Source organism: Danio rerio, chromosome 1 (assembly GCF_049306965.1).
Source record: "Danio rerio strain Tuebingen ecotype United States chromosome 1, GRCz12tu, whole genome shotgun sequence".
NCBI lineage: Eukaryota > Metazoa > Chordata > Actinopteri > Cypriniformes > Danionidae > Danio > Danio rerio.
The window spans coordinates 48,604,792-48,623,947 of NC_133176.1; the positions used below are offsets into that span (position 1 = coordinate 48,604,792).

Genomic DNA, 19,156 nt, shown 5'->3' on the forward strand with positions numbered 1-19,156 from the left:
GCAATACTGACTTAATAATTATATATATACATATATATATATATATATATATATATATATATATATATATATATATATATATATATATATATATATATATATATATATATATTTTTTTTTTTTTTTTTTTTTTTTTTTTTTTTTTACACAATTTAATTTACGGGCAAAGGTTTCTATAATTAAGTGTTTATTTACGGCTCATAAGGTATACTTTTGGAACTTTTTCCATGAAAGCCGACGGCTGGTCCTGATCTCACCTGTGCTGTTCAGGTAAATCAGCAGTAGGTGTCGCTTTAGAATGGATGACTCATCAACCGCTGCAAAGCACCTGCGCATCACTTTCCAGCCTTTGCGCTACTTTGTCCTGATTGGAGAGGTGGATTTTGACTGGCGCTCAGATCGCCCTATTGTTGGATAGCCATGATCTCCGTTTTAGCCGGTGCAGCAGGTTTAACACTGCAGTGAGTGATGTGTGTGGCGCCGGGCGAGTGGAGCGTGCTGCTGCCGGAGTCTGCGTTCAGCGTTTATTTCTAGGAGAGCTGAGTTAGGATGCTGCGGCATGCGGATGTAGAGATCTCTGTATATAAATAGCACATCACAGCTAGGTAACGGGATGATGGAGACGTTGCAAACTCTAGCAGAGAGACAATTATTCAGCATGCGCCACACTTTCCAATGCTTTTAAGAAGGCATCTGGATATTTGAATAAATTGCGGTTTTGACATTGAGAGAAAGCATCGTTTGTGTGTGTTTTACTGCACCTCATTTTCTGTCAGCGACAAGACAATTCTAGGATTTCGCTGTCTGGATGTGGGATACGTAAGGACTTAAAAGTAAGTCCTTGGGATGGGTGGGGTCCTCTATGCAGCAAAGAGTGCGGGAGGGGGGGCGAGACAGCGGACGAGGTGCGGGGAAGTGCGAATCCTTGGATGGTGGGTCATCAGATAGGCTTCGAAAAGCAAGAAATAAATTAAGATTTACACAATTAAGGTAATGTTTTACTGTATGTGCCATTGCTGCAAAACCCGCATGCTGGCGAGGTTATAAAGTTATTAATAATTCGCGCAATTACGCATTAGGGTTAAGATTCGGAATAACAGAATGGGAGATGTGTGTTTTGGAATGTAATAGAACATTCGGAATTTAAGCAAAACAGGTTGAAAGAGGCTGCATAAGAACGCATGACGTTACACGAATTCCTTCTCTGTCAGACATAATTCGCGGGAGATTTCGCGTTTGTAATTTTTAATTTTGTGTATTTTCGCGTAAATAGTCTAAGGTGGAAAGCATTTGACTTCAAATAGATTGTTTATGCATTGTTGTTTCTCATTAACGTTATTTTGAGCTGCATGCAATGATAATAACATAATAGGCCGGCCAGCTTTTGAACTGTTTAGTTTTTCATCAGGTGAATTCAATCAGAGTACAGTATTTGCAGTTAAATCTTCCTTGTTATTTTCAGTGAACAGCATGCCTCAGCATTTTGTGACGTCAATTCACCACTGTTGTTTGTAAATTTTTAGAAATGACATTGAAATATAGATACCCTTTTTCCCCACATGGTCTAGCCTATTGGAGATTTGTGCATGTGATCACGGTGGAAACAAAAGTAGTATCCCAAAAGGAGACCCTAGAGAAGATAACAGAGCAGTTGTTGTCTGTTGGTTAGGATTCATGCAACTTTAATGTGATGATGTCATAGGACATGGCTGCTTTCAGTATCAGCATTAAGGTAAATTGACTTGAAGTGCAAATACACATGGCTTATTTCCATAGAAATTATCAAATAGTTAAATGAAATAGTAGTAGTAATAATAATACACCCCCCCCCCCCACACACACACACACACACACACACACACACTTTTCCTTCCTTAGCTTAAGACACAATTAAATGCTGTTCTCAACTAGTCATCGTGAGATCATTGTGGACATTGGATGTCATGTCTTTTAATATTTCCGTCACAACAGGATATCGTTGCATCCTGCTTCCCTTCTCGTCCTCTGAATATGCTGAAGGCCCTGGCAGGAATCTGTTTGCTTCATCTGACTACAATTTTCTTCCTTTTTTGGGCAACTATAGATGATGTAAGTTTGCTTAATCTTTTATATACATGCATGTAATCAATTGCTTTACCATCACACTACACTGAGGTTGTATTTGCTAATAAATTACTCGTAATTTGTAATTTTCACAAATAATTTCATAAGTTATGTTTTTAAAGGGACAGTTCCAATTACTCAATCTTGGGTGGTTCTAAACTTTTATCAATTTCTTTCTTCTGAGAGACACAGAAGAAAGATACTTATACAGGTATAGAACAAGTAAAGGATGAGTAAATGATTACGATTTTCATTTTTGAGTGAACTATTTAATTTAAAACAAAGTCCACAAATCAGTTTTATGTATTCTGTTAAAGTTTAACACTTTAGCAAATGTAAATGTGCAAGTTGTGATTTGAAAATGGTAAACCGTGCTGTCAATGTATTCATCAACAGTCTCCCTTTTTTTCTTGACAACTGCCCTAATTCTTTACGGCTAAGCGCTAAAACATTTCTCAGCGATTTGGTCCAAACTGATAGAATGGCTTGAAGTTTGATATAACGATTTGTCAGCTGCACAACCATGATTCAAATCTACCAACACATCCCAAAGTTGATCTGTTGGATTGAGATCTGGAACTGTTGAGCACATTTGAGTAAAGTGAACTTGAGGTTATGTTTAAGAAACCATTCATTCATTAATTTTATTTTCGGCTTAGTCCCTTTATTAATCTGGGGTCGCCACAGCAGAATGAATCGCCAACTTATCCAGCATGTTTTACACAGCGGATGCCCTTCCAACTGCAACCCATCACTGGGAAACACCCAAACACACTCTTTCACACTTATACACTACGGACAATTTTAGCTAACCCAATTCACTTGCACTGCATGTCTTTGGACAGTTGGGGGAGAATATGCAAACTCCACACAGAAATGGCAACTGACCCAGCTGAGGCTCGAACCAGCAACCTTCTTGCAAGAGCACTACCCACTGCGCCACTGTGCTGCTACAAGAAACCAGTGTGAGATGATTTGAGCTGAGTGAGGGATATATGGTCAGAAACAATACTCAGGATGCCTGTGATATTTAAACAATACTCAGTTGGGGCTCAAAGGGGCTTAAAGTATCAGTATGTCCTCTCTACTGTCTGTAACCACAATGACGTACTGGACCAGGTCCATTATGTAGTGGACATTGTACCTCTCACTAAGGTAACGCCCATACTACTGTGGTGGTTGGGTTTAGGGTGGGGGAAGGTGTAGGTGATTGTCCATTATGTAGTGGACCTGGTTCATTATGTCATCAAGCTGTGGGCTGCAGCGAGGACTGTCTCCAAAGTATGCTAAAAAAATATCCTCTGCAATAATCCTCCCACACCACGGGCCTTAACCCATTAATAAATAGCAGGGTAGATCTAAATGCTCATGTTGTTAATGCCAAATTCAATGTTGAGACCATGCAGCCTGCTGTCTCCTATTGACCAGATTTGGCGAGCCTCTGTGAATTATAGACTCAAGCTTCTTGTTGTAAGACTCCATGTGAAATCAAATTTACATTTTATTTAGCTAAAGTGCATTGTTAGTCTTAAAATGAACACCACTTTTTCTGGAAATAGGCTCATTTTGCAAGTCACCTATAGTTAAACAGTGGAGTTTTATTATTTGTAATACATACAACTGATCTCTGGGTCTGGTAGGAGCAGTTTTAATTAGCTCATATCATTGAATCAACATCATTTTTGCAGTGAATTAGATTTGTTAGAGTAGCTGACTATAGTATTGGTAACCTAGTAACCAACAGTAAACAAGGAAAGCATAGTGGAGTCAGCTGGTTGGTCATTTGGGTTTAATGTTTGCCATGTTATAACATGCCTTTCCATCCCCCATTATTCACATTAACCGGAGCATAAACAATTGTTTGAATTATGGGGTTTCTATTTAAAATTTGGTATTTCTATCACTTGTTTCCTGTGTGATCATTCAAAATGTGCATTAACACAGGGTGATGGTACTATATTCTTGACCATATCTCCATGATTAGATATTTGCATTAGCAGTTGATGTTATAAGTGGCTGGTGAGTGTATATTGGGTTATTATTAATACATATTACATCCAATTCTAGCAACTAGCTCCAATACTCTTGCCGAGACGAGTCGGAAGACTTTAAGCAGCACTGTGCAGTATTTGAAATGTCCAAATTAAGTGAGTTTTTCTTTAAAACAAGCCAAAAAAAATCTGAAAATGGTGTAAGTAATCTTATTTCAAAATGGAAACATGATTATCTTGATTTTGACAAGACTTTTGGCTTGTCTAAAAAAATGCTTCATGATTTAAGAAATGTTAGACATTTGGACTTAAATCACACTCTTTATAATCTGGTTCAGGTGTTTTAATTTGAGTAGAAGCTGTCTGCGGTACAGTAGCCCTCCAGGAATAAGTTGCACAAGCCCTTATTAGTAGGTTTATGATTTGTCCCAGGCTTGGTGGTTCACGAGGACCCTTTACACAGATCTGTGGGGCCAATGGGTGATGGAGAACAATGATAATGTTTGGGTGTACATGGACATACCAACCTCATACCGGAAAGGTAGGACAAATAATTCCAGGAGTATGTTTGTTTAGATGTGTGTGTTTTACTAATGTAATCCTATTCTCCTAGATTATCTGCAGGCAGTTCAAGGATTTGCCGTGTTGTCCTGCCTGTTTGCTGTGTTCTCTCTGATCGTGTTCATAATCCAGCTCTTTACTCTTGGAAAAGGAAAGCGGTTCATCCTTTCGGGAGTTGTGCAGCTAATTTCCTGTAAGTTCTGGATTCTGTAAATTTGATTATTGAAGTAAAAGTTCACCCAAAAATGTAATTCTTTTTACTCTTCACTTGTTTAAAACCTTTTTGTGTCTTCTGTTGAAACACAAAAGACAACATTTTGAAGATTTGCGATACTGGAACCTACAGCATTGACTTGAGTTGTATCTTTTATTCCTAGCATGGATGTCAATGGCTACTGCTTTCCAGCATTCTTCAAAATATCTTTTCCTGTTGTGTTCAACAGAAATAAAAATTGTGCTCCCACTTTATATTAAGTGGCCTTAACTAATATGTACATACAAAGGAATTATTGTGTAATTGTGTAAGTACAAAGTACTTATTGTGTAAATACATGTATTTACTGTGTACTTATGCTTGATTAAATACATGTATCTAATTACATCTGTATTTAACTTTTGTAATTACATTTGTAAATACACTATTGGCCATCCCTTACACCTTAACCTACCCTTAAATCTACCCATGCCACCAAACCTGTCCATAACCCAACCTCTATTCCAACTCAAAAGCCCCACAAGTGTTCTCAAATACATTATAAACACAGTAAGTACATTTTTATGTATTTTTTGATGTAAGTACTTTGTAGTTAGGGACACGTAATATAAAGTGGGACCAAAATTATAAATTCATTTCCTTCAGTAAAATTTCCTTTAGTAAGAGCAACTTGCAAGAAATCTTTGTGTGAACTATCCCTTTAGGACAGCACATTTATCAACGCAATTCAATCCAGTTCAATTCATGTTTATTTCTAGAAGCTCTTTTACAATGTAGATTGTGTCAAAGCAGTTAACATAAAAGTTCTAATAAATAAAAATGGTCAGTCCAGTTTTCTCAAAGCAATTCGTAAAGTTTTGATTTAGAGGTTAGTTCTTAATCATTTCTACAATTTCATTCATACATTTTAGTACAATTTGCTGACCCCCAGTGAGAGGTAGGGTTAGGGGACATGCCTCCTTTTAAAAATCATACATTTTCATAGGAATTATCCACTTTACTGACAATACATAATACTTACTTTCCTCATGAGATCGGGCTGCATATATACATAGAAGAAATTCAGAAAATCATCAAGTCAATTAAAATAAATCTACATAATTAAGAGATATTATCATTAAGACAGAATTACAATTGGCTTTGTGTTACTTATCATTTAAATCAGACTTTGTAGAAAAAAGTAAACTAGAAAAAGCTCCTGTGGTTTCTTTGCAAATCCTAACTTTAAAACAAGTCTCTCAACACTTAGTCAAGCAGAACAAGTTATTAGCCAGTGCAGATCATTTAAAAACATTCGTCTAAAGAAATATTTATCCATCCCAAATGGATAAAGTTGTGTTTTACGCTTAATCCAGATTTTCCCACTACAATACAGAATATTGGCCTTTTGACTTTTGAGTGTCGGAATTGGGTATCCTATTGGCTGATGGATAAATAAAATTATTTGAGGAGTTAAGACAGGAATTTAGTCTTCCCAGTAAAGATTTTTATAAATTCCTTCAAATTCGACACTTTTTAGAGTTACCGTTAGAAAAGGTTATATACAATTTGATTTTTACTGAAAAAGAAAAGCTTTTTTTCATGGACGCTTAAAAAAGATCTCTGGATTATATACATTGCTGTCTAATACTGGTCCTTCAACCTTTGATTCTTTAGGGGTAATAAGGGAAAATGATTTGAGGTCTTTTTTTATTGATGAGGAGTGGCTATCTGCTTGCTCAAATATCAGTCCTAGAAGTACTACAATTTCAGTTCATGAGCAAAATTTTAAATGTATTCAAAGGATTTATCTAACTTCAGTTCGCCTCCATAGAATATTTCCCAATTGTTCCCAGCTATGTTTCAAATGTCAGTTAGACATTGGCACAGTGATGAATGTATTTTGGGGTTGCGAAGAAATCAAAATGTACTGGAAAGAGATTAACAAAATTATAAAAAAATATAAATGGAAAGACTTGCTTTGTCCTCAAAGGAATACCTTCTGAATTGTACATCGGAACTGTGTCGTGATCATGACAAAGAATGTGTATTGAATTTTTGTATATACTTCGCCAAAACATTTATTTATTATCATGGTCAACTGCATAGAGACCTTCAGTCAATATGTGGCTGAGTCAGGCAATCAGACTCCTACCACTGGAAAAATTAACTTATGAATAATAACATCAAAGATCTGAGGTGTTCTGGTGCATTCACATTTTTTGGAGGGTACTCAATGACTATGTCTTTCTAAATTTGTTTTATAATCTCCTTTTATTTTTGTCTTTACTTTGAAGCATCTGCAAGCATTTGTTAGAATGTAACAAATACTGCTGTATTTGTTATGAGACACCAGTTCCACTGTTGTTCTGTTGAAAAAAATCTATATATTACAAAAAAAAAACAACAAAGTCTTGGTGACATATTAATCAAAAAGTAGTGTGGACTGTTGTGTCAAGAAAACATACAGATCATAAAGGCATTCATTTTAATGCGTATTCACACATTTGTCTTGTACCTCTAGGTTTCTGCATAATGGTGGCTCTGTCAGTCTACACCGACCACTTCCACAGAGGCGAGAAGGATGGCTGGTACGGCTGGTCCTACATCATGGCCTGGTTTGGCTGGCTGCTGACCCTCTTCACTGGAATAATGTACATCATCTTGCGCAAGAGAGTGGATTAAACTTCAGCCCTCGCTCTCAGTGCTAATGTACAGCCTAGGTTATTCTTTTGTCATGCAAACTTCCATATGGACTGACTAATGTGCTTCAAATCCCCTGTGCAATACTTGAAAAATAGAGAAATGTCTTGAATGTTACAGGCCCTGCTGGAAAGTGCACAACAAACATTACACAGAATCAACAGTTAACTTTAACTTGTGAAAATGCTTGAAATCTGCCAATGAGATAGTCTTAAGTAAAACTGGTCAATTTCATGAACAAAGAGATTTATTTATGACTATTGCATTTTTATTTAGAGCAATACTATATTTTGATTTGAAGGACAATCTTTCCTAGATCCACAAAGCACTGAGAGCAGATACACTACCTGACAAAAGTCTCGTCGTTGATCCCAGTTGTAAAGGGCAACAAATAATAACTTGACTTCTAGTTGATCATTTGGAAAAGTGGCAGAAGGTCGATTTTTCTGATGAATCATCACAAATACTGCAGAAGACCTATCGGAACCCACAAGGACCCAAGATTTTCACAGGAACCAGTCAAATTTGGTGAAGGAAAAATCATGGTTTGGGTTTACATTCAGTATGGGTCCGTGCGAGAGATCTGCAGGGTGGATGACAACATTAACATTCTGAAGTATCAAGACATTTGTGCTGCCCATTACATTACAAACCACGGGAGAGGGCAAATTCTTTAGCAGGAAAGCGCTCCTTCTCATATTTCAGCCTCAAAAGAAGCAAAGAAGGTCAACATGCTCCAGTATTGGCCAGCCCAGTCACCAGACATGAACATTATTGAGCATGTCTGGGGTAAGATGAAGAAGGAGGCACTGAAGATGAATCCAAGGAATCTTGATGAACTCTGGGAGTCCTGCAAGAACACTTTCTTTGCCATTCCAGGTGACATTATTAATAAGAGATGCATGGATGCAGTCCTTCAAGCTCATGGGAGTCATACACAATATTGATTCTTTTTCCACTGCACCATGACTTTATATTCTATACTGTGCATAATTTCTGTTAAGTGACAAGACTTTAGTCTAGGCAAAGTCATACCTTACTGTCCTAATTAAATAATTAAAAAACAAGGCATGATCATATTTTATTTTGGTAAAATAATAGTAATTTAGGTGACGCAGTGGCGCAGTAGGTAGTGCTGTCGCCTCACAGCAAGAAGGTCGCTGGTTTGTCCTCGGCTCGGTTGGCGTTTCTGTGTGGAATTTGCATGTTCTCCCTGCGTTTGCGTGGGTTTCCTCCGGGTGCTCTGGTTTCCCCCACAGTCCAAAGACATGCAGTACAGGTGAATTGGGTAGGCTAAATTGTGCATAGTGTATGAGTGTAAATGTGTGTGTGGATTTTTCCCAGAGATGGGTTGCGGCTGAAAGGGCATCCGCTGCATAAAAATGTGCTGGATAAGTTGGTGGTTCATTCCACTGTGGCGACCCCAGATTAATAAAGGGACTAAGCCGACAAGAAAATAAATGAATGAATGAAAGAAAGAGTAATCTAAAGGCCTTTGCCTTTCAATTAGGCCATTTCTAATACCAAACGATCAACTAGAAGTCAAGCTATTATTTGTTGTTTCTAAAACTTGGATAGGCGACAAGACTTTTGTCAGGTAGTGTATATACTGTAGGGTCTGAACACTTTATCGCAGTTGCTGTAGATTCATTATATGTAAGAACGAACTGTAAAAATGTATTTATAACATGTACAAAGAGAAAGAGAAGCTGTACATATAAGGTACATACAGATAAATATACGTGAACGACATGTAGTTTTAAACTCACGCGCACTTTAAAGATTAGCTTTGTTTTGAACATTGCTTATTTTGGATTTTCTTTTCACCGCTATTTATTTTGTAGACGGCAATAGCACAGGATAGTCTCTAGGTCAAGATCAGGGTCGAACCTGTTACTGCGGTACATTATGGTGCTTTTTGGTCTGTGATCATTCTCATGGTCATGTAGACTTTTGTAATTTGATTGTACGAACACTCTGCCACCATACTATTCCACTACACTGAACTATTTCTCCATAATGATGACATCATGGACCCTGATGCTATGCTGAATGTTTTGAATAGCACGATGTTGATTGATTGCTTTTGTGGTCACATGATCACACTGTAAGATTCTAATTCCAGAGCACAGAATGTTCCAAAAGAACTTTTAGAATGCTTTTCTTTTGTAATTGTCAAAATGTATTCATGTTTTAATGGGAGTAACGTCGCTCCTCATATAATATACAGATGTCTGAGTTATCCACTTGTTGCTTACCTAGTTTGCTTTCAGTAATTTCTAGATGTATTTTTATTTTGCATTTTGACACTGACTGAATGAAAAGGGTTTTATTTTTTCAATGCAAAAATGAAGGCAAACTGTGTAAACCAGAGAGGAGGTTAGTTTCAGTGATCACACACAAATAAAAACCTCTCCGTAAGAATCTCTTCTGTCCTTTTATTTACAACACCAATATATTAAAAGTCAAAATAAGCATTCCTTTATAACACTACATCATACATTCAATTCACAGAAGAAAGTTTGACATGAAACCAGCAGTCGTTTGAGAAATGTGATGTACTTTGTCATGTGTATGTACAGATTTACTAGGCCCACTGACCTTCAGTCCTCATGCAAAATGCACCAGGCACTAGCATAGGAATGTTCCATTAAGTATTGTCTTGTGGGGGTGTGAATCATATGCCCTGACCGAAGGGTGTAATTCGCTCCTGAACCACTAAGTGGAGGAGATGATTCTGTTCTGCCGAAAGGAGAGGCCTGTCGTGAGAGACAATACAGTTATTCAGTGCATAGGCTTAATTCTCACACAAAGACAAGAAATGCAGAAGGCTCACCATAGTTCTGTCTGGAGGGCCTTGAGAGATTCTGTATCCTTTTCCTGACAGGCCATCTGACCAAACAGAACATTTACACACTTTAACACCACAAAAGCTCTGCTCGCAGTCAGTTTATAACATTTGAGATAATCTAGCACATTATAAAGTGTGGTCCAAAAGTAAGAAACCACTAGCCATTTAAATACAGCAGATATTACAAATCTTTTCATCTATATACTAGTTTAAAGGTGCAGTACGTGATCTGCCAAAATACTAAATGTTTAGGATAATATCTTTGAAACACAGTCCCTCCCTGCCATACAAAGCCACGCCTCCTGAAACATAAACCTGCACCCTAAAGTCGACAGTAGACAACCCATTAGATCATGCCATTCGCCAGTTAAAAAACTGTATAGTACTTAATAATACTACAATTCTGAATGAAAACTGTAATATATCAGCACATTTTCAGTTGTGTAGCAAGCAAAACTTGTTATAATGTGCAATATTTCATGCATGCAAGAATCGCTGGTCTCACTCTCTGATGCGCTTTGTCTCTCAAGCGACTATGCTTAGTGGTTGGCCAGCAAGGAGCAGGAATTACTTATTACTAAAGCATATTTCAATACTATTTCAGACTGAATATTCAAGGTAGCGGTAAACAATATAGGAAGCATGAGACAGGTTGTCATTGTTCTAAAATGAACTAATGTGATGTGAATATAAAACCAACTTCACCTGAGTAAGGGGCTTATAAAACCGAACCCGCCTTTACGTTCCAAAAACGCGAGGCGCAACACACTGCCTTTTTTGCTGACAAGAAAACAGAAGCGCTGTGCGTTTTTATTTATGTCGCTAGGCAACGACTGAATCAGTTGGGTATTGTCCGTGTTGCTGTTGATATTAATGTTGAGTGTTGCAGTTGCTATTAATAAAATGTAAATAATTAATAATATTGTAATATTCAAAATTTGTGAGTCGTACAGCACCAGATAACTCAAAACAGCAGCCACAAGTCTCTCCTCCATCTTTTAAAATCTCTGTTGTCGTCTTGCTCGTGGCCGTTAGTAAACCATTCAAAAAAGGGGCTTCTCAACGCATAAAGCGCATTCGGTGTGATCGGCCCCTAAAGCAGGCAGGGTGGAACAGAGCTATTTACTTGTTTTGTTGTTAAACTAAATTAAAATGGACATTTTCGATGCTGTAAAAGGTACTTTATGAAACTGGAATTAGTTGCATCAATCTTTCGCTAGAAGATTTCAATGGCTGAACAACACTTCTGTACATATAGCCCATTCGTAAAACAACACAATCTACATCAGCTTTGGGGGACTAAAATAGTTTTAAAACAACATAACCTGTCTAAAAGAAATACTTCAGCCATGGTGTCATCCTTCCTCCAGCGCGCAAATGTAACTCCAATATTGATTCAGGATTTGAAAACGTTTTGATTCAGTATTTATTTTTACTTCTGTGACTGCCTCGTGTGCACCTGAATGTGTGGCACGCACACACAGATGCGCAGATTTACAAATCTACATTAGTTGACAAACTAATCAGAATTACTTATCAGAATTGTTGGTCCTCAGATTATAAATATATATATATAAATACATTTAAATCATTTACTATTAGAATGTAAAGAGACTTTCAACCAGGACAACAAAAAAAATGTTTATGAAGACAATCACCTACTGCACCTTTAATGGCAAAGTGAATTTTTAATATCAGTACCATAGACTTTACTTTTTCTACCATAGAAGATTTTTTTTTTTTTTAAACAGCATATTTGGTCTTAGTATATTTCTTTCTTATTAAATCCTAATATTTTAAAATCTCTGTTTTTAAACAGGTTTAGAGTGGTTTTGGTACGCAGATTGTCAGATGGTGTCCGACTTTTGGACTCCACTGTGTGTTGTAACAACCAAATTTGCAGAAGCAGATTCAGAATACATACCACAACTGACTGTAGAAGGAGGAACACATTTTCTGGAAGGAAGTTTACTAGAGGAAAGAGAGGTAATAACAGTTCATATACAACAGCAACATAAAAAAAAAACTGTGCCGTATCCTCCACCAGCTCCAAAGTCTTACCCTGGCTGTGTGAGTCGAAGGATTCCCAAGCGTACCGTTCTAGTGTCTGAGCGTGTTCGGGTAACAGCTTTTGAGGAGGAGGCTAAAACACGAACAAATATACACACAGACACACAAAAACAGTGTCATAAGGGTAGAGTAAGCAAACATTAATAACCTTATTTTTAACATAAAAGTGTGATATTAGTGCCAGTTTGTAGCTTGAATCTGTGGTTCATTTGCTTCCAGCTATTTAGCTATACAAAAGCAGACTGTTGTGCAGCTTCACATTTCAAAAAATGGTGTTTGTCCTTTAATGTTTTAATTTATTATGGAATTCATAAGCAGAATCATTGCTAGTGCATTTCTTTCTTCAAGATATTGTCTTGCATATTTACAAAGCATAGTTCACTTCTGGGATGCAAAATAGAACGGATGGGACTTTATTTGTCAATCTAACAGATTTAAAACAGAATTCACCTCAAGGAGCATAAGCAGTAAGACCCTGGAGATTTCACACTTTGCTATGATATCCATAAATGCACCTGGAATTAAAACAAACAGCAGAATTATGAATCTCCACATATATTTAAACTCCTTGATGTTTAGCATACATCAGAAAAGTTTACTGCATAAACATTTGGGCATAATCATGAAAATAACAAGCATATTTTGTAAACCAAAAAAAAAATAAAATAAAATAATAATCATAATGTGAAAATCCTTAAAATTCCACTAATTCTCACATTATGCTGGGTTCAAACCAAATGCAAATGTAAGTATTTGCGACAGTAGACTGAGTGAGGCAAAAAAAAACTGTTTTTCAGAAAAAAATACTACAAAAGTTTGATAAGCAAATGCAAGTTGTGATCATGCAGCTGTACCTCACATATCTAGGCATGATATTATAAAAGACTTTCATATTCAGACTGTGATGATTTTTTTTATATTGATGATCATATATTAATGATTGGCAATTATATATTGATTAAGGTCTTGCTAAAGTAAAGATTAAATGCAATATAATTGTTGTGCTATTACATCCATGTGTATAATCTACTGCTTGTTTAAGAGTTAAGGAGCTGTAGCGAAATGCTTATCTAAACTATTGTAACATTGCTTTTAACCCTTTCATTCGTATGATCACACCGGTGTGATCAGCACTGGCAGTTCCCTGAAGCGTACGATCACACCGGTGTGATTAGAACGTTCGAGCACACGTCATCAAATCTGACGGCATGCGCGGAGGCACAGAAAGAGATGCCCAGCACATGTCATAATTAAAAATTTATTTGTGCTTTAAAACAAATAACATTTATTTTAGGTTTAAAACATTCAAATACACATAAAGATTAAGATTTTTTAAATAAACACGGATGTCTTTGGAGACGGCAATAATATATATTTTTTTATTTAACCGGGCTGCAGAGGAGGGTGAAGTCTAGATGGGATACAGCTAAGGATACTCACCTTAATATAGCATAATTTATTTTGACACTAATAAAATACAATTAATGCGTAATTTAATAAGTAATATAAATACTTCTTGTTAACTTGGGATTACAGCTGTATTCCTTCAAGCAACAATGGCTGTGCACATTACCCGTCAAAACAAATAATTCGACCATGATTAAGCTGTTTAAAAAACTAAATATATGTTCTATCATATGATTGTGAATCAGAGTTTTACATTGTAATTAAAACATTTGTCAATATTTACAAAAAAGGGCAAAACGAAACAAAATTTGAGTTAAAAATGCCTGTGAGCCAATCCTTAGGATCCTTTTACAGAGGCTGTCTTAGAGAATTAAAGCAGTTAAAAAGACAATATTTGTCTGACTTTATTCAGTTTTAGTCTTGAAGGAAAATCTATTCCTTGTAAACATGTATTCCTCTACCTCACATATCAAGATATTACACTTTATAAAAGTCTTTGGTATTCATACCGACAGGCGTGTTCGTCCCAGGTAGCTGTAGTCCTCTTTCCTGACACATGTGCTGCATCTCGGAGAGCACAGCAAGAGCGCCGTCATAATCACCTGCGCATCAAACATCACATCACTGTTGGGACCCCCAAACAACCTTCATCAATCAGTCTCTGAACTCACGGGTCAGTATTTTGCAGGAGGCCATTTCCCACAGCGACAGCAGGGCTTCAATTGGCATCTGGATCTGCAGTTCTGCAGCTCTCTGGAAATGAATGATGGCCTCTCCTGGGCGGTTCATCTCCTACACACAAATATATAAACAGGAGCACCTCAGGATTGAGCTCTGGGAAGTGAGGTGCAATTTTAATGCATTTATATAGAGAAGCAGCCCCATGTGTTGCAATGATAAATGCCTCACCTTTAGAGCATTGCCAAGCTCCAGTGAGAGACTGGCCGCCATAACAGGCTGATTCATCTCAATATAGACCTGAACAATATATAAGTACATATTTGCAGTATAACATCTAAGAAAAAACACAAAATCTGCATGTGATTGCAAGATTTTAGGCTCTTTTTTTTTTTTTTTACTTCAAAGTTTTCTTCAAATTTGACAAGCATTTCAACATGAAACAGCTGAGAAGCGGCAAGCAAAAGACTAGCTTACGATTATTTTGGGATAAACTGGTTTAAAATATACAGCGGGGGAAAAGAAGTATTGAACACGTCATGTTTTTATCCTGGGAACAATATTTCTAAAGAAGTTTTAGTTCTAAAGAAAAAGCTGTTGACACGGAATTGAAGCAGATTTTGGTAAAAACCCAAACAATACAAACATAAAAATAAAACTAAACAAAGGAAAATAACAATGGAATGACACAATGAGAAAGTGCTGAACTACTTAAACGCAATTAATACTTTATATTAAAGGCTTTTTTGGTGATGACAGAGTTAAACAGACTTCAACAAATGTAAAAATCTTGATGGTTCTGTAGATCTCGTCTATCAAATCGGATCTATATTGGACTCAAGGCAGGTGATTAGCTGGGCCATTCTACAGCTTGATTTTCTTTCTCTGAAAGAATTTGAGAGTTTCCTCGGCTGTTTGGATCCACCCTGGTTTCATCTTCATCATCATCATCCTGGTAATGTAGATGTTGAGATTTCAGCTGCTGTCTGGGCTTTCATTGCCTTTCTACACCTTCCTTTCTTAATGTGTTCAATACTTTTTCTCTGCGTCATTTCACTTCCTTACACATAACTTAATTTGTGAAATAATTAGATTTGTTTTCTTTCCATATATGGATTTCTTTGATTGTTACCAACATCCGGGCAAAATTTCATGTCCTTGGTGCCTTTAGAAATATGTTTTCTGAGAAAAATGGGGATGTGTTCAATACTTATTTCCCACGCTGTGGTTGCTTGAATGTTCAACGTCATCCTATATTCTTCTATAAAAGCAATGATATTCAGTGAACGAGGGATTGGTAGTTCTGTTGTAGCAGTTTTGACATTTTTTAAAGGGGCTATATGTGTGTGTTTATAGATGTCAACAGCTTTTAACGAAACTTAAAAATTAGACTTATTACCCACTAGGTTGTATTTAAAAGCTCATAGACTGATGTATGTGAAAGACACAAGCAAATAAAAAGGATGTGTTTGTCTACGCACAATTTTTAGAACGTCTTTCTGTTCTATGACACAAAACCAATGCTTATAATAGGATAATGCTGAAGGAGCTATTCTCTACTGTAACATCAATGTGTCAAACTTTTTATTTTAAACTATAATACTTCAAAGCCAGATCTATGCAGTCTATGGTCTCAATTACTTTATAATATAATCTACTTTATACTATATTAAAACATACTTTATAATATAACCTATTATAACAGTATAATTTGAGTGCCCTCATATATTGTATATATACTTCCTTTTACGTCTAAATCAACAATTAAAAAGATCTTTGCTGTGAGTATTGAATCACATTCAGTCTCTTTTATGTTACATGTGCACAACTTTGAGCAATAATTTATTGGTTGCAGCTCACTTAACAACCACCAGTGTCACAAAAAACAAGCTTTTCTCAATTCTACATATAACCCCTTTAAGTTAAATAAACATTTTAAAAAAGCACATTAAAATTGGAGGCTAACTTTCTGCAAATTAATGAATTTGTGTTTATTTATGCTTATCTGTGAGAGCTGTGAGAAAATGATTGCGATAAATACCTTAATAGCAAAACTATAACAGTTCATTGCTGCCTGCATATTCTCATCGAAGCCTGGGGCCCTCAGTGCTCTGGTCTCCTGCTCTGAGGCCAGAAAGAGCCGCGCTGCATCCGTCAGAGCCAAGGCTTCCCCTGGAGCATTAAACAGCGTCTGCTCACAGCTACAGAAATAAATAAATAAAATGTACATGTTCTATAAAGATCACTGGCTTTCAGTCGTTTACATGCCACAGACTCACAAACAAAATCATTTTCTTAGGAGGGATCTCCCATTAGTTCTGCACAATACTGGAAAAATCTAACATTGTGATTTTGTTATTTTGCTTTATGAATACAATTTCACTAGATGATTTAAATAGTTCAATTTGGAAAGACTTTATCATTTTGGATTGATTGGGATGATTCTGTAAGGGAGTGCATATTCATGATATATAACAAACTATCTATAAATATCTATAGATAAATACAATAAAGAAAAGATACAAGTGAAATAATCTGTGATTGATCTTTTTCCGAGTCTAACATAATTTATTCATTTTCTTTTTGGCTTAGTCCCTATGTTAATCTGGGGTCGCACAATGGAATGAACCGCAAACTTATCCAGCACGTTTTTTACGCAGTGAATGCCCTTCCTACCGCAATCCATCTCTGAAACACCCACATACATTCATAGACTATGGACAATTTAGCTAACCTAATTCACCTGTACCGCATGTCTTCAGACTGTGGGGGAATCCAGAGCACCTGGAGGAAACCCATGCGAACGCAGAGAGAACATGCAAACTCCACACAAGACGCCAACTGACCCAGCCGAGGCTCGAACCAGTGATCTTCTTGCTGTGAGGCGACAGCACTACCTACTGCGCCACTGCATCACCTCTAGCATTATTCATTTACACAAATTGAAAATTTAAAAAATAATAATTTGAAAAGTAATGTTATTAATTGTTACAAACAGTACAATTTCTAATGCATGAATGCTTTTAAAAATCCTTATACCTCCAGGGGCCTCAAAAACACATGCAATTTCATAAATTAAAATACAGACTCAACATTGCATATCATTCAACTATTGCAAATGATCACATTGTGATACTGATGCAGAAATTATTTATTGTGCAGCACTACCTCCAATTCGTACATTTAAAATTCAACAAAATATGTAAGCACATAAATACAGTGTAAAAAATAATATGATAAACATTTGGAAAATATTAAGTTTTTGTTACATCATTACTTTTTCTAAGACACTAGACTACTCTACTGACAAATATAGTATTCATGTAAATCCAGTAAAATTTATTGACAATAATTATTTTAATAAAATGTTTTTAAAAATTATTGAAATTTAATTGTATTACATACCTAATTAACATTATTTAAATTTTAAAACATTTAATAAATATAAAATAAGATTTTACTTCACGAAACATTTGTGAACATTTAATAATTAAATAATACTTTCCATTCAATGCATTAAAAAAATGTTTTAAACAAATTTTTCGATTATTTATGGACCGCAAATAGAGATGGACGCAGAAATATATGAAATGTTATGAGTGATTATTGTGTTATTTTACCGAGCCATGGCAAGATTACAGAAGGCCGCATACTGAGGACAGTCCTGCTGTTTCAGCTCCTTAGCCAACTGACCTGAGGAAACATGTTAAATAGTTTTAATAAAAAAATGAACACTCTCAACTATAAAGACAGAATTATTGCCATCAACTTTAACCCAATATTGTATTAAATGGTTTCAAATTCACACATTCAGACTTTTTCCTTAATATAAACTCAGAAAAGTATTTTTGCAAATTCTAAATGGGGAACTAACATTATCAGCTAAGTACAACATTGTTTACAGTCAATTAATGTTGTTAGGGTTGTTAATGTTGTTAAAGTCATACTTCAATGCAATTTTAGACCCAATATTCAAAGGAGCGTAGTAAACCATATAGAGACTGTTAAATGAACTAATGTGCGAATATAAAAGCAACTTTACTTCAATTAATACAATACATACCAAATTGTTCACTTGCTTCTGCAACATTAGGCTTCCGAAGAAAGCGCCTGTGATTCAAGAAGAGCATCATTAAAGCTTTAATAACAGTACTAATGAGATTTGACAGCTGAACATTCATACAAGCTCTTTTAGAACTGTTCGGTATGTAAAGCTGCTTGACATTAAACATCTACAAGATATAATATTTACACATACATCTTAAGTAATTTTACATTTATTATCTAACATTATCGTCATTTTCTTCAATTAGATCCTCTTTACGTGAAATTAGCAAAAGGCTAGTGATGGTTGTGTGTTGCTAGCCTTGACATGACGTTCTGTGGTTTTAGGCGACGCTATAAAAATTCAACGTCGATTATCTACCAAAAGACACGTTAAAACATAACTTAGTTTGTATGAGAAAGCTTTCCAGCTCTTACTTTTTCAGTTTATTTGACACCGCCCGGTAGCGCATCAGAAAATCTCCTTCGGCTGCCATTGTTGATATTCAGTAGGAGGGCAAACACACCGGAAGCCGCTCTCCGATTGTTCCCATT

The 19,156-nt window shown here is 36.1% G+C and overlaps 2 protein-coding genes across 12 annotated transcripts; one reads left to right on the forward strand and one right to left on the reverse strand.

The window, feature by feature from the left end:
* The first annotated feature begins 304 nt into the window (after nt 1-304).
* On the forward strand, nt 305-9,977 carry emp1 (epithelial membrane protein 1). 9 transcript variants are annotated; one of them, XM_009293581.5, is made up of 6 exons: nt 305-833; nt 1,569-1,732; nt 1,972-2,088; nt 4,527-4,635; nt 4,708-4,848; nt 7,373-9,977. In XM_009293581.5, exons 2-6 carry the CDS (start codon nt 1,706-1,708, stop codon nt 7,531-7,533), a joined length of 555 nt encoding a protein of 184 aa, XP_009291856.1. In that variant the 5' UTR covers nt 305-833; nt 1,569-1,705; the 3' UTR covers nt 7,534-9,977.
* f8a (coagulation factor VIII associated) lies at nt 9,964-19,153 on the reverse strand. 3 transcript variants are annotated; one of them, XM_005160037.6, is made up of 12 exons: nt 19,040-19,153; nt 18,621-18,667; nt 18,178-18,250; nt 16,599-16,758; nt 14,789-14,857; nt 14,551-14,671; nt 14,389-14,481; nt 12,923-12,987; nt 12,464-12,545; nt 12,327-12,373; nt 10,388-10,443; nt 9,970-10,310 (listed from the first exon to the last, which is right to left on the reverse strand). In XM_005160037.6, the coding sequence occupies exons 1-12, from the start codon at nt 19,096-19,098 to the stop codon at nt 10,229-10,231; spliced, it is 954 nt and encodes a 317-aa protein (XP_005160094.1). In that variant the 5' UTR covers nt 19,099-19,153; the 3' UTR covers nt 9,970-10,228.
* Between the last annotated feature and the right edge of the window lie 3 nt (nt 19,154-19,156).

Bases quoted from the DNA above. Each gene is read 5' to 3' on its own strand.
- emp1 (XM_009293581.5), top strand. From the start codon at position 1,706: ATGGCTGCTTTCAGTATCAGCATTAAG. The intron at 4,636-4,707 runs GTAGGACAAATA...CTATTCTCCTAG, and splicing joins ACCAACCTCATACCGGAAAG to ATTATCTGCAGGCAGTTCAA. The intron at 4,849-7,372 runs GTAAGTTCTGGA...TTGTACCTCTAG, and splicing joins AGTTGTGCAGCTAATTTCCT to GTTTCTGCATAATGGTGGCT.
- f8a (XM_005160037.6), bottom strand. From the start codon at position 19,098: ATGGCAGCCGAAGGAGATTTTCTGATGCGCTACCGGGCGGTGTCAAAT. The intron at 14,672-14,788 runs GTGAGGCATTTA...ATTTGTGTGTAG, and splicing joins AGCTTGGCAATGCTCTAAAG to GAGATGAACCGCCCAGGAGA. The intron at 10,311-10,387 runs GTGAGCCTTCTG...CTCTCACGACAG, and splicing joins GCCCTCCAGACAGAACTATG to GCCTCTCCTTTCGGCAGAAC.